Consider the following 14,921-nt stretch of genomic DNA (forward strand, 5'->3'; position numbering starts at 1 on the left):
TTCTAGGAGGTAGGAACACCATTGTCACCATTTTTTTGATGTCTAGGGACCTTAAGTGACTTGCTTAAGGTCTCACAGCCAAGATGGTGAGAGCCTGCACCTTGCCCATTATGCTATGAGAGTTTTAAAATTACACACTAAGTGTACATCCTAGGAAGCAGCCAGTACCCTCATCCACCTGCAACACAGCTGAGAAGCAAGAAATAAGCTGCAAATAACCCTGAGGTGCCCACCCTCCCACATATCCTAAAGCAGGCACTTTCCTGTAGCTGAGGCCCCAGCCTCCAGTCAGCTCATTGACTTAATTCATACAAAATTCGAGTATGCTCTTTCTTCTATCATTCAGGATAATAGAGTAATTTTTAGAAAGATTGTCAACAAAAGTGATTAAGAGTACATGGCGGCACTTTGAGGTTAAGTTTCAGTTATCTGGAAACGTTGTGCTGTCTGGGACCCCAGTTCTCGAGCACTGTGGCTCCAGGTCCAGGTCCAGGTCCAGAGGTCACCGGGATCACGATGCTGAAATGCTCTCTGAGGCTGAGTCCTGAGACTAGGGGGCAGGTGGCAGAGGGCTAAGATCTGGACAGCAATCTTACCCAAGTCAGAGCCAGGTGCCACGAAATGTCAAGAAGTGTCAGGGGATGCTGAGCCCAGGGAGCCACAGCTGGGCAGTGACCTGTCCCCCCGTCACCCCCTGTCCCAATGGCAGCCTTGGAGCTCAGGTCCGTCGACCTGCAGAACGCCAGGAACAACCAGGAGCATCACACGCAGGAGATGGGCCTGCAGCGGCTCATCGTGGGCCACGGTGAGTCCTTCACAATCCAGCTGCATTTCAACCGACCCTTCCACTCTGGGACCGACTACATCACCTTGGTGGCTGAGACAGGTAAGCCCACCCTTCCCCAAGACAAAGTTCACCTCTAGGGCCCCTGCCTCTCCTTTCTGAACCGCCCTCCCCTCTCTTCTCCTGGGACCCCCGGGACCCTATTGGTGCTGTTAAGAAAAGATTTGGCCAACTCAGCAAACTAAGATTGTGATAATAACAGACAACTTTTAAATACACAACAGGCACTGTGCTAAAAATTCACACACATTATCTCATTTAATCCCTGTGACAAGACTTTCAGGTGGGTACTACTACGATCCCATTTTACAGATTAAAAAACTGAGGCCCACAGATCTTAAGTGTGTGTCCAAGGACACCCAGTGGCAGTAAAAGGATTAGCAAGTGGTAGGAGAAGGTAAGGGTCCTCCCAGTTCCCCTGAAACCGTGTCACATAGATTTTGCACCTCACTTTGGGGTCATTCTCTCTTACACAGGACCAGAGCCCACAGAGCTGCTGGGAACCCGAGCCACCTTCTTGCTCACCCAGGTCCGACAAGGCAATGTCTGGAGTGCTTCTGACTTCACCATTCATGCCAACTCGCTCTTTGTCTCCCTTTTCACACCGGCCAATGCAGTCATTGGTCCCTACACTCTGAAGATGGAGATCTCTCAGGGCCCTGGTCACAGCACAACCCACCCTCTGGGGACTTTCATCCTGCTTTTTAACCCTTGGAGTGCAGGTATAACTTGCTCACAGGTTGTAATTCTAACTGATCCATTGGGAACACTCTGTGAGGATCTACTTAGAAAGCCCTGAAGATAAAATGCTGCACATCTATGCAATGTGTTACCATGTGCTCACTAAAAATCATCTTTACAGAGAATTTTTAATGGCATGATGAAAATGTTCATGGTGTGATGTTAAGTGAAATCAATTAGGAAATGGAACACATATGATCCTAATTACATATATGTGCCAAGAAAGAGAGCACAGCCAGAATACACTAAAATGTAACGACGGGTGTCTCTGAGTAGTAAGAAGGGGTGATCTTCATTGTCTTCTTTCTGTCATCCATATTTTCCAAATCTCTATGAAAAGCTTGCTGCTTTTATAACCAAGAAAAGATCATCTTTTTTTAAAGTATAGATTATATCACTGGCCTCTAGAAAAGCACACAGACTTTTAAGGGGTCCAGTCTTGATTTCTATTGACATCAACCCATTGCTTATCTGATTATCCAGCAAGATACTGTCATTAATGTTTTTAATTTTATTAGTTTGTTTTTTGGTTTGGGGCTTTGCCTCCTCTGCTATTCTTAACTGCTCAGAGGACGACGTCTACCTGCCAAGTGAAATACTGCTGCAGGAGTATATCATGATGGACTATGGCTTTGTTTACAATGGTCATGAAAGAGTCATCACCCCCTGGCCCTGGAACTATGGGCAGGTAACACTGTCACCTGAAGTGGGCCTTAGACAACTCTATTAGGTTATGAAGTGCCACTAACAGAAGTCAGGATGGGCAGTGCTGGACCAATTTCCCATCCAGTGAGAGGCACAAGGAGGGAAGGGGAGAAGATGTCTTTCCTTCTCAGTTTTTAATATTTTATGAAAAACTTAAAACATAATGCAAGTAGACAGGCTACTATAACGAACCTCCATGAACCTCTTACCTTCAATAGTGATCAATTTATGGTGTATTTTGTTTCATCTATATCAGGGATTTGCAAACTATAGCCTGTGGGCCAGATGTGGCCCACTGCCTGTTTTTGCATGGCCCAAGAGTTTAGAATGGTTTTCATACTTTATAAACTGCTGAAAAAAAGAATTTTTAAAAAATAACACAGTCATCCCTTAGTATTTGCAGAAGATTGGTTTCAGGACGCCTCCACAGATACCAAAATCCAAGCATGCTCAAGTCCCTTGTATAAAGTGGCATAGGCCGCTCTCGCCTTCTGAGATGGCCCACGCTCTGTCTGTGGAGTGTTCCTCAAGGCCCAAAAAATAAATAAATAAAAAATAAAGTGGCATAGTATTTGCATATAACCTATGCACAACTTCCCATGTACTTTAAAATCATCTCTAGATACTTATAACACCTAAAACAATGTAAATGCTATGTAAATAGTTGCTGGCAGTGTGCAGCAAATTCACGTTTTGCTTTTGGGAATTTTCTGGAATTTTTTTCCCTAATATTTTTGATCCTATTGGTTGAATCCATGGATGTAGAATCCACGGACACAGAGGGCCAACTGTATTTTGTGATGTGCAAATTACATGAAGTTCGAACTTCGGTGTCTAATAAATAGCATTTCATTGGAACACAGCTACGCTCATTCATGTAGGTATCCTCTGTGGCTGCTTTCATGCTACAATGGCAGAATTGAGTAGTTGAGACAGAAACCCTATGGCCTGCAAAGCCTAAAATATTTATTATCTGGTCCTTTACAGAAAAACTTTGCCGATCCCTGGTGTATTCTCCCCCATTCCTCGCATCTCATCACTGGATTTTTGGGAAGCAAATTACCATATCATTTAATCGAGTAATACTTCCAAATATAGTTCTAAAAGATGATGACTCTCTGAAAAACTGAGCCACAATACAGTATTATAACTGAAATAATGAACAGCAATTCTTTAATAACACCAAATATCCAGTTAGGGTACACAGCGGGGGACCTTTGACTCTGGGCAACTTTTCTACTCTCAACCACCAGCCGTGGCTGGGATAGTTTCTCTCCGCCTCCCACTGCCTTCCCAGCCCTGTCCACACCCACTGGGAGGGAAGAGTGGGTTGGGGGCAGGAAGCAGGGAGCCTTGCTGAGGAAGATCAGGTTCCCTGTTCTCCAACAACTCGTGTAATTTTTTGAAACTTAGAAAAATACCATTTGGCAGCCCAAAGGGTTACGACACATGTAGCAAATACATGTTGTAGACGTGTGTCATAAGTGTACACTGGCTTCTCCTGTGCTCACACCATCAGCACTGAACCCTCTACCTGATTTGAAGGTTCTCCACGCTCTTCTCCCTCTCCTCACATGCCTGGCCTTATATTTATCCATCAGATCTTTTCCTACTCTCGCAAGTCCTCCAGAAGGAAAATCTCTGAGCCTCTGTCTCTGGTACCTTTCACGCCCAAAGACCTTGGGTGAACGCCTCCACCCCGCTCTCTTCCTGTCTACCTTGTCCTTCCAAGCCCACCGGCTCCAATAGCCTTCTCTGATGCCTTCAGCTGACTCTCATCTCTCCAAAATCCATTTGCATTTTCCACCAGAAACACACAGGTTAGTTCTTCAAAATTCTGAATCTTAACACATTCCCAACTTGGCTTACAAGCTCTTTGAAGGCAGGAACTTGTCTGATATTTAGCTCCACCCCTAAACGTCGGCGTTACTGACTTGGCTTCAGAATTCTAGACGTTTTTACTCTTCTCTTTGTTCTTCCTTGAAATCTCCTGGAAGTTTGAAGAGGACATCATAGATATCCGCTTTGAGATTCTGAACAAGAGCCTGTACTTCTTAGAGAACCCATCCAAAGACTACTCCCAGTGGAACAATGTAGTGTATGTCTGCAGGGTGGTGAGCGCCATGGTAAGGCCAGAGGCTTCCCCGGCCCTGCCTGAGCTTCCCCCACACTGCACCGTGAAAACCACCTGTCTCTCCTCTGCAGATCAACAGCAATGACGACAGCGGTGTGCTGCAGGGGAGCTGGAGAGAGGACTACTCCCAGGGGGTCACCCACTGGAGTGGACGGGCAGCCTGCGACAGTGGGCGGCCAGGGGCGGGCAGCCTGTGAGGTATGGGCAGTGCTGGGTATTTGCAGCTGTTACGTGTACCGGTGAGTGAGGGGGAGATGGGAATGCAGAATCACCTATTGACCCTTCGTGATAACTCTTCGAGGTCGGGCTGGGATTATCTCCACTTCACCTGAGTTAACTGTGGCCTGTCCACAGCCCCATGGCTAAGGAGTGGTGGTCACTTGGCTCTTAACCAGCACACTCTATAGTCTCAAGGAACCCTGCAATAACCAGGGAAGGGGTGACCTGCTGCAACCACTCTTCAGTCTCCTTGATGGAGCAGTTAGGCTATTAAAATGGTCACCTGGATAGAGGAGCTTGTGGTCCCAAAGTGGAGGCAAAACTGTCTTCTTTCTGACACCTGCTCAGGCTTCTCAGCTCAAGGTGAGCCTGGAGTCAGGGGCAGGTTGAGGGAAGCTTGAGGTGCAAGCAGATAATCTGGGAGCCTGATCTCATCCGTGGGCAGAGCTGGTGGCTCCCAAACACTTCTCAGAGAGATTCTTGAGGAGTTACAATGAGAGATTTACTACTTTGCTGACTACCCTTAAGGAGCATCCATGTTTTATGCATTATCAGTTATTTACAATTTAGTCCCAAGTCATTGATCAGATTATCTGTGAAGATGAGGGAAAGATGGAAAGCACTGCGGTGCCTGCCTATCTTCCCCCAAGAGGCAGGAGTACCTTGCACAGTGCTGCCTGTTACATTGTGATGCTCAAGAAATGTTTACTGAACCGATGTGTTGACTCTGAGTTGGAGAACGAGGGAGCACAGAATGGGAAGGACAGAGACAGGGTCCAAAGACAAAGTTCTAGACTTTTCTGAGAGGGGCAACATAGCTTGGCAGTTATGTACAGGTGCTACAGACAGTGGAGAGGTTTAAATACGAGTGTTCAAATCAAGTGACCTCATTTTGTTCATTTGTTTTCACGGGAAAATTTGCCTTGGGCTGGGATGTCCGTGACTAGGCAGGTGTTAAGGAGGGGGGCTCAGGCCTTTAGACCCTGCAAAGAGAGGGAGAAGGTCTAGGTCTGCATCTTTGCTCCACCTCCGAGCCTCTCACCACGGCTAGGCCCTAGAGTCTACGACCTTTGAGTGAGGGGAAAGCTGCTCCTGCCAAGTTGCCTCTGGCCACTTGCAGCCCTGGTCTAACTCTCACCAAGGGTTAAGGGTTTGTGAAAAGCCCAGGAGCTGTGCTGGGAGTGGATAGGCGACTGTGGACAGGTGGCGTCCTTTGGGGATCGTCAATGAATCGAAACAAAAAGGTTGGTCAATCTTAATAGTTCTCTTACATTTCAAAGCATTGCAATCCTCCCAGCAGCCTCAGTGGGCACCATCTGCTCCTAAGCAGGACAGGGGTGGGATAAACCTCTCTCTAAACTCCTCACCTTGCTTGCAGAGGTGGGGACCTGTGTTCCAAAGGTCACACCTGGCTCTCAGCTTAATTTCATCTGGCCCTGGTCAAGTGTGTGTGGTGGTGGTGGTGGGGATGACGGTGATGTAGTGGCTGCTTTGTGTGATTCCTGAGAAGCCACAAGAGGGTGCTGTTGTCTTATCAAAGACGGTCATTGCCTCGTACATGCAAGGTTCCCTTCGTCGCTGTCTTCCACGTATCTCTATAAGTCTATCTGGCTCTTCTATCTGTGCTTTGATTTCTTTCTTTCCTCCAAACCCTTTTATGTGAGTATAATTACAGATCCAGAATTTCAGAACTGAAAATCATCTGGTCCAACTCTTCATTTAAGAAGACTAAGGGCCAGAGAAGTTAAGCCAGTTACCTAAGGTCACACAGCTTCTCTTCTGGCCACAGCATAGGTCTAATTTTAAAAAATTTTCTTTTGAATTATCAAATGTTTAGGTTCTTTTTTTAGTTTGGAAAGCTGCTGAATGGAAAAATCCCTAAATGATAAATTGAGTTGTTGTTAATTGTTAAGTGACCCTCAAATGATTTCTTTCTCCTGGTGGAATGGAGACTATGGATAGGGCAGGTAGGCCTCAAGGTTCTGGGCCTGGGTGAGGTGCTCTGAGGATAAAGGAGTTACAGGTATGGATCTGCAAGAATCTTGGCCTTTTTCTCTCCTCCAGCTTGAAAGTGAGAAAGTATGCACATGAAACCAATGATTCTTCTTGAAATAAACTCAGTTAGTTCCCATGCTTTTCTTCTCTTTAGTAATGAGATGCTTAGGTGTTCCAACCTGTGTCGTTTCCAATTTCCACTCTGCACACAACGTGGATGCAAACTTGACCATCGACACCTACTATGACCAACATGCAGAGATGCTGCCAACTCAGAAATGAGACAAAAGTATGGTAAGGGGCACTGTCTCCTACAGGTCTCTGCTCCGTTCCAGGTAGGGTAGGAAAATTCTGACCTGATGCTCTCTGGCCTTGAGGAAATATTGCCCCGTACATTGTTGCCGATTCTCAGAGAATAAGTCCCCCAGCCAGAAAGCTGTTCTGGCTAATCAGATCATCACATCAAGCTCATTTCAGAGATAGAAGACTATGGGATAATGTATTCTGAAGCTGGCAACCAAATGAATAGGTCGTGCGTCCTCTGAATACTGACCTCAAAATCTGTTACATCTTACTCTTCCTTCTTTGAGCCTTTCTGTTTGCACATTTCTCTGTTTCTCTGTCGGGGCAAAGCCAGGACTAGCTGCCTCTGCATACTTCCTTTGGTCTCTGCTGAATTCTCCTCTCCCTGCCCCACTCCCTCTCTGCAGGTATGTGTATATACGTCTGTGTGTGTCTCTGTGTGTCCCTTTATTTTTGGATCTCTAGTCGCTTCCTCTGGTTTCTTTCTCCTCTGCTCTATCCCACATCTGATTTCCTGTTTTTGCTTTTCCAGCCAGTTTCCAGGTAAGACCTTTGAATTGTATGAGAACTAGCTGCTGTCCTTGGAGCTCCCTCCCTCTCTGGGCTCCTCGAGGGCTGAAACTTCTCTGGGTCAATGAGCAGTAGTGTATCTAGGAAGGACATGTCACTTGTGTAGAATTCTGTCTGTGAGCACATAAGCTGAATCTAATCATGAAGAAACAGCAAGCAAGTCCAAAATGAGGGCCACTCCGATAAAAATAAATAAATAAATAAATAAGTACTGTATTCAAAATGTCAATGTGATAAAATAAAGCCGGAAGAACTCTTCCAGATCAAAGGACACAAAGGGCATTGGTCAACTAAATGCAATGTGTGATCCTGAACTGGGTGGAAAAGAATGCCATAGAGCAGCAGTCCCCAACCTTTTTGGCACAAGGGACCGGTTTTGTGGAAGACAATTTTTCCACGGAAGGGGCGGGGCGGTGGTTCAGGCGGTAATGCGAGCGATGGGGAGCGGCAGATGAAGCTCCGCTCCGCTCGCCGCCGCTCACCTCCTGCTGCGCGGCCCAGTTGCTAACAGGCCACGGGCCGGTACCGGGGGTTGGGGACCCCTGCCATAGAGGACATTATTAGCTGACAACATTGAAATATAGACAGTAAAGTAGATAAAAGGATAGTATCAATATTAAATGTGTGAGGTTGATAACTGTACAAGAGTACGCAAGGGAAGATCCCTATTCTAAGAAATCTCCACATCCACACTGAAAGAAAGCTAGTGATAAAGCAAATGGGGCAAAATGCTAACAATAGGTGAACTGGGTATATGGGTGTTCTTTGTACTATTCTTGCAACTTTAATACAAGCTTGAAATTACTTCCAAATAAAATGTAAAAAAAAAAAAAAAAAAAGAAGAAACAATGATATAAAGCACTCAGTATAGGGTCTGATACCTGGCAAATCCTCTGAAAACGTGAATCCTTTTCTCCTTACTGCTTTCTGCAGGAATTTCCATGTCTGGAACGAGTGCTGGATGATCCGGAAAGATCTCCCTCCAGGATACAACTGGTGGCAGGTTCTGGACCCCACTCCCCAGCAAACCAGCAGTGGTGAGAGCAGACCATTGTGGAAGGGTCCGGGATCAGTGGGGACGTTGGTCGGGGTGACTGACCCCATGAGCAGGAGGCCAGAAAGGAACGATGCCCTTCCCACTTCATCCGCTTTCCAAAGTCGTAGCAGAGACAACTTCAGGTCAGGGGTCTAACTTTGCCTTTGACAGTTGCATGAGCTGATGAGTCACTGGACCTCTCAGTTGTTTCCTCACCTGTAAAGTAGGGAAGATGAAGGTGATGACTGCTGCTTCCCAGGGTGGCTGTGAGCATCAGATGAATTAATGGGAACTGGAGAGCACCCCGTGGATGAGGGTCATTAATGCTGCTGCCCCTCCCCATCCCATCTCCCTACCTCTACCTGCCATGGCCAGGACCCGCTGGCCCTGGTCCATATGTCAGCAGCCAAGTTAGTGGTCCACAACTCCTGTTCCCTGAACAGGGTCGTTCCACTGTGGCCCTGCCTCTGTAAAGGCCATCAGGGAAGGGAAGGTCCACCTGCCCTATGACACCCCATTTGTGTATGCTGAGGTGAATGCCGGTGAAGTCGTTTGGCTGTTGGAGGATGGCCAGGCCCAGGAAATCCTGGCCCATAACATCAGTTCCATCGGGAAGGAAATCAGCACCAAGATGGTAGGGTCAGACCAGAGCCAGAATATCACCAGCTCCTACAAGTACCCAGAAGGTGCCTGGGGCCCCAGTGTTTCAGGGAGGGGGACAGCTGTAACCTCCTTTGTGTTGCCTACCAAGGGACATGAGGATGGCTCTCACGTTGAAACCATCACCACTTAACCACCGCCTCCGCAAAAGATGACAAAAAACACCATCTAGTGCTTATAATCAGGAACTCATTTAACCCAAATTTTTGGCAACTCTCTGAGGCAAGGAAACATCCCTGGGCTATATGTGACTGAACCGAGCGCCAAGAGATGAAGGGACTGTGATAGAGCAAGGCTTTGAGCCCAGCACCAAGCAACACCAATCCCCTTGTTCTCAGCCGTGATGCTGTATTGTCTCCTTAGGCAGCTATTCTTGTGGTTGAGGCTTCGGGAGGGGACCTGGGAGTTGCTGGGTGCCTTGTTTCCAGCAAGAAGGTCATTGGTCCTCCTGACCCCTCCCCACTGATGTCCTTCCTGGCTCTCCTTTCTGTCAGGATCCGCTGAGGAGCGATCTGTGTTCACAAAGGCCTCCCGGAAAATGCTGGGCCCTTGGAGGGCCTCTGCACCCTTCCTGGACCTGCTGGGGTCTGGGGGCTTTGAGGATCAGCCGGCCTAGCTGCAGCTTTACCTGACCAGGAAGGCTGAGTGGGGCCAGGACCTGCTGCCGAAGCTGCATGCCCGGAGTCTGGCAGATAGAGCCCAACCCCAGGGGCCCATCCGCCTGCTGGTGCATTTCTGTGCGCAGACCCTGCTGCTCGATGGTGGCACCTGGGAGCCCCTCTGGAGACAGATAGTGCACTTGACCCTGGACTTCGGGGAGGGTGAGTATGAGGCAGGCCTGGAAAGGCACATACAGGGAGGGAAGCTTGGGGCCATGAACAAGGCACCCCCCCACACGCACGCACACACACACACACGTGCACGCACACACACACGCACACACGTTGGGCAGTGAAGCTGCTGTTGGCAGGAGATTGAATGTCAGGTACTGTACCTCTGATGCCATCCCACCAGGTGAAACACAGCAGTGACCTTGAGGGTCGGGGGCGCAGGGTAAGCACTATCTGTCTCTCTTACACACACACACAAACACACTTTCACACACACACGTAGACTCACACTCATATTCTCTCTCAAACACAAACTATTTTTTCCTCTCTCACACATACATATTTTCACTCTCTCTTTCCGAGACCCATTCCTGGACTCAAGATGTATTTTGTCTGTGCTTAGAGACACAGTGGCTGCTCTTGCTACCCTACAACAATTATAGAAACAAACCGATGGATGAAAAGCTGATCTGTGTGTCTGGCATAGCCAAGGTGGAGGAGACAGGGAGGTCCATGCTGGTCCTAAAAGATATCTCCCTGGGGCCTCCCCACTTATCTACTGAGGTAAGGCATCTGGACAGAGATGGGGCCCAGGGGCCCTCTGACTCACCCAATTCAGGGGCTGGGGGTACAGCAGCTAACAAGGCACAGTCCCTGCCTTGGATAACAAACAGGTGAGTAAAGTGCAGTATGGTGTGGTCCCTTGCACTCTGTGCAAAGGGAAGGCTTCCCAGAGGAGGTGACATTTTACAGAGGACGCACAGGAAGACACTCTAGAAAAACGAGGTGGAGTTGAAGGCATTTTAAGTAAGGAAGTAGCTTTGCAGAGGCAAAGAGACAAGAAAGGCAGTATCTGGGAGATGGAGTAGAGAAGACAGGTTTGAGAGAGACTCAGGCCAAATTCCTTGTCACCTGATAAGACAGGGGTGACAAGGAAGAAGGAAACAAATGAAAGGTGAGCCTCACATTTCACGTGCAGAGGCTTGAGTGGCTGGCAAGGCAATTGCATGAGGAACGAACACAGGTGAAGGAAGGGTAAATGGTGGAGGGCAGGGATGATCTCCATGCCCTATATCCAGGGTTTTTCTTCCTCTGAAGCCTCCTTTCCCCACTTTCCCCTCCTACCTGAAGGCCTTGCCCACTGCCTAATCCCCACCTGACTGTGCACCTGGTGGATCTGTCAACAGCACCCTCCACCCCCGCCAGAAAGAGAACCGTCTGGCCACCTGACAGTTTTCACCTGGGCATGCTGTGAGGTCGTCAGGCCAAGTGATGGCAGGCAGCCTCCATGAGGGGGGAGGGGGTAACAGTGGGCAGAATCACAAGAGCAGACACAAGCCTGGGGCTGAGGTGAGGGCCCTGCCCATTACACAAAGCCCTGGTTACCACAGGATCCAATGCAAACACATCAGATGCCAAGTAGGCTGTTAATTGGTCCCCATTGCTAAGGAACCCCGGGATGATTTGTGTGACCATGCTGGATGCCAAAGCTATTTTGACCTTGTTCAACTTTGGCACACTCACTAGAGTACAAAGGACTTGTTTCTTTTCTTTGAATTCCAGAGAAGTCAGGATGTGTTCTTCCTTCTCCTCGATTCTCTGGTTGAGCCAGAACATGTCCCCAGTATGATCTGGGTGGTCGAGTCATTTCAGTTCAACACTCGTTTACCAAATATCCATCATTTGGCTGGCACTGTGCTGGGCGCTGGGGCTCTAGAAGTGAGTAGGATGGATCCCTGCCTCCCACTCACAAGTCAAGGCCATGCTGCCCTATGACACAGACCTCACTTGTGATGCACTGCATACACCTGGAAAAACTCAGAGTGGGTCTGCTAATGCATATAAAGACAGAGCAGCATGGGAGGAAGATCCTGACTGGGGTCTAGGACACCTGGGTCAGGTCCTGGCTCTGCCATTAACATATCCTGCAACTTGGGCCTCAGAATGACATCACTGATGGCACACATGACACCACCCCCTTATCCCATGCCTGTGTCAGACACTACTAATCAATCATGACCCTCTCACTGGCTCTGGATTGTCCTCAGAATCCTTTTTAACACACCATTCCTATCAGCCACAACTAACGGATTGGAGCTGGCACTTAAGTGGAAATCTAATTGCCATCCTGAGCTAGATGACGGGGAGGGAAATAGATTTCACTTGGTACCAATTCCCAGTTGGTGGTGGCTTCCAGTAGTACTGTGAGCTTCTAAGGCAGGCCAGTGTATGTGTTAACCGCGAATACTGTGGGCTCATGTTCTCGCCCCTGCAGTGTCTGTGCTAAGTGAGCAGTCCCTGGTGGTCATCAGAGGGATGGGGAAGTGAGGTTGCTGAATTGAGTGCAGAAATGAGGCCAGTTGCCCATGATATCCCCGTCTTCTCTCCACACAGGTGTCCGAGAGGGCCGAGGTGGGCAAGGCCCTGAGATTCCACATCTCGCTCACCAATACCCTCTTGGTGGCTCTGAGTCACTGCACAATGGTTCTGCAGGGCAGTGGCCTCGTCAATGGGCAGATAACAAATGAGTAAGTACCATGGCTATCCACCTGTCTCACGCTGGTCTTAGATAAGGGGGTGCCTCGTGGGGTCATAGGATGGTCCTTAGTCTCCTGGATGGTGCCTCCTTTCCCCCACCTTCCCACCCTCCTTGGGGAAGGTTGAGCTCAGTGGTGTTGAGGGGTGGGTGGGTGTGGGAGGTGCTACCGACGAAGAGGGGAAACCAGATCACCCACCCAAGCAGTTACTCAAGGCTCTAACAGGCCCTTTTTGACTTTCAGTCTTGGAATTCTGGTGGCCAGACACACCATCCAAATTCAACTGGACCTCTACCCCATCAAAGCCGGACCCCACCAGCTGCAAGTCCTCATCAGCAGCAACGAGATCAAGGAGATCAAGGGCTACAAGTACATCTTCGTTGCTGCAGGAAGGGCTTCTTGAGCCTCACACCCACCTCCTCAGGCCTTCCCAGTCATCCAGCCCCTCCCCTGCCCCCCTCCTGACACCCTCTCAGCCCCCCTACCCCTCCAGGCCCATTTTGCTCTCTTCTCCTCCTGAGGGTGTGGTGTTATCTTTGCTCCTTCTCTGTCCTCTTCCCCGCCTGCCCGGGGGTGAAGGAAGTGCTGTTAGAACCACTGTGCATCTCGGGAAGAGACAATAAAAATGCTTCATCTATCATCAGTGTTCCTTTTTCTGTGCTAACAAGCTACTTATTGCTACTGGCTGGTCCTCTTGGCCTGACTGCCACCTGTGTGGCTGGGCCCTCCCTGCTCTTCCTGTCTTCTCTCTCCTCCTGCAAGATCCGCAGCCACAAAATAAGTGCAGCGTGATCCCCTCTAAACCAGCCTCTCTGGAATCCTAGATCCCAGGTCTCTCCATTTAAATTGTCTTAGTGAGCCCACAAGCAGAGGCTGGAGGGAGGTCTGGGGAGGGCGGCCTGGACATGCTGGGAGGACACTGTGGCGCTACGGGGACCGGCCAGAAGCTGCTGTTGGCCTGAGAGCCTGGGGACGTCGGGACAGGGCCCACTCGCAGTGGTCCCAGGATGACTGGAAAGCACTTTGTAGCAGGCTGCCCCCCAAAACAGGCCTTCACTTTCCCTGACCCCATCTCCCCTTCTTGCTCCCTCACCCACTCCCTCTCCCCAATCTGACGCTCCTCCGCCTCTCTTCCTTCATCGTGTTTTTGTTATTTTAAGAACAGGGAGCCACTCTTTCGTATTTTCTTCCTGTGATTCTCTAGATCATTTGTGCTCTTCTTAGATAATTTGGAAAGAACAGAAAAGTGAAAAGAAACAAAAGAAAAATCACTGATAGCTTCCCCATCCCAGAAGAAATCTCTAACATTTGATACTTATCTTTCTGGTCTTTTCCCCCCTTTCACTGTGTTTTTGAAAGTTATCATTACATGGCTATCATCAAAAAGACAAGAGATAACGAGTGCTGGTGAGGGTGTGGAGGAAAGGGAAACCGTGTGCACTGTCGGTGGGAATTAAACTGGTGCAGCCACTGGGGAAAACAGCATGGAGGCTCCTCAAAAAATTAAAAATAGAACTACCATATGATCCAGTAATTCAACTGTTGGGCATATATCCAAAGGAAATAAAACCACTATCTCGAAGAGATATCTGCACCTCTGTGTGCAATGCAGCATTATTGACACTAGCCAAGATATGGAAACAAGCTGTGTCTGCCAACAGACGAATGGATAAAGAAGATGTGGTGGTGGTGTATACAGTGGAATATTAGGCAGCCGTGAGAAAGAAGGAAATCCTGCCATTTGCTACAGTATGGATGGACCTTGAGGGCATTATGCTAAGTGAGAGGTGATTCAGATAGAGAAAGACAAATACTGTATGATACCGCTTATACGTGGAATCTAAAAAAGCTGAACTTGTAGAAACCGAGAGTAAAATGTTGGTTACCAGGGGCTGGAGGCAGGGGATTGGGGAGGTGTTGGTCAAAGGATATAAATTTCCAGTTAGAAGATGAATAAGTTCTGGAGACCTAATGCACAGCATGATGATTATAATTAACAATACTGAATTATATACTTCAAAGTTACCAAGAGACCAGATCTTAAATATTCTCACCACAAAAAAAAGAAATGATAATCACGTGACGTGATAGAGGTGTTAGCTGATGCTGTGATGGTGATCACATCACACCATACCAGATGAATATAAACTTAACCTAATACAATATTATATGTCAATTATATCTCAATAAGGAAATAAAAACTAAAGTTATCATTACAAATGGACCTATCTCCATCACGGGATTTAGAAAATCCAGAAACACAGAAGAGGAGAGCATCTTCCTGCAGGTTTTCAGAGTGGGCCCTTCAACCTGCTGCCCCCCCCCACCCTGCTCGGTGGCTCTGCAG

The 14,921-nt window shown here is 48.3% G+C and overlaps 1 protein-coding gene across 1 annotated transcript; it reads left to right on the forward strand.

Annotated features, from left to right (window-relative positions):
• The first annotated feature begins 702 nt into the window (after positions 1 to 702).
• Positions 703 to 12,977, forward strand: TGM7 (transglutaminase 7). The gene is given in 13 exon segments (XM_036842008.1): positions 703 to 886; positions 1,321 to 1,566; positions 2,155 to 2,273; positions 4,288 to 4,416; positions 4,496 to 4,559; positions 4,562 to 4,663; positions 6,793 to 6,932; positions 8,383 to 8,548; positions 8,991 to 9,233; positions 9,702 to 10,028; positions 10,441 to 10,601; positions 12,432 to 12,565; positions 12,818 to 12,977. Coding segments are annotated over 13 exon segments (2,175 nt in total).
• Positions 12,978 to 14,921: the final 1,944 nt, after the last annotated feature.

The sequence above is a fragment of the Balaenoptera musculus genome, chromosome 2, assembly GCF_009873245.2.
Source record: "Balaenoptera musculus isolate JJ_BM4_2016_0621 chromosome 2, mBalMus1.pri.v3, whole genome shotgun sequence".
In the NCBI taxonomy this organism is placed as follows: domain Eukaryota; kingdom Metazoa; phylum Chordata; class Mammalia; order Artiodactyla; family Balaenopteridae; genus Balaenoptera; species Balaenoptera musculus.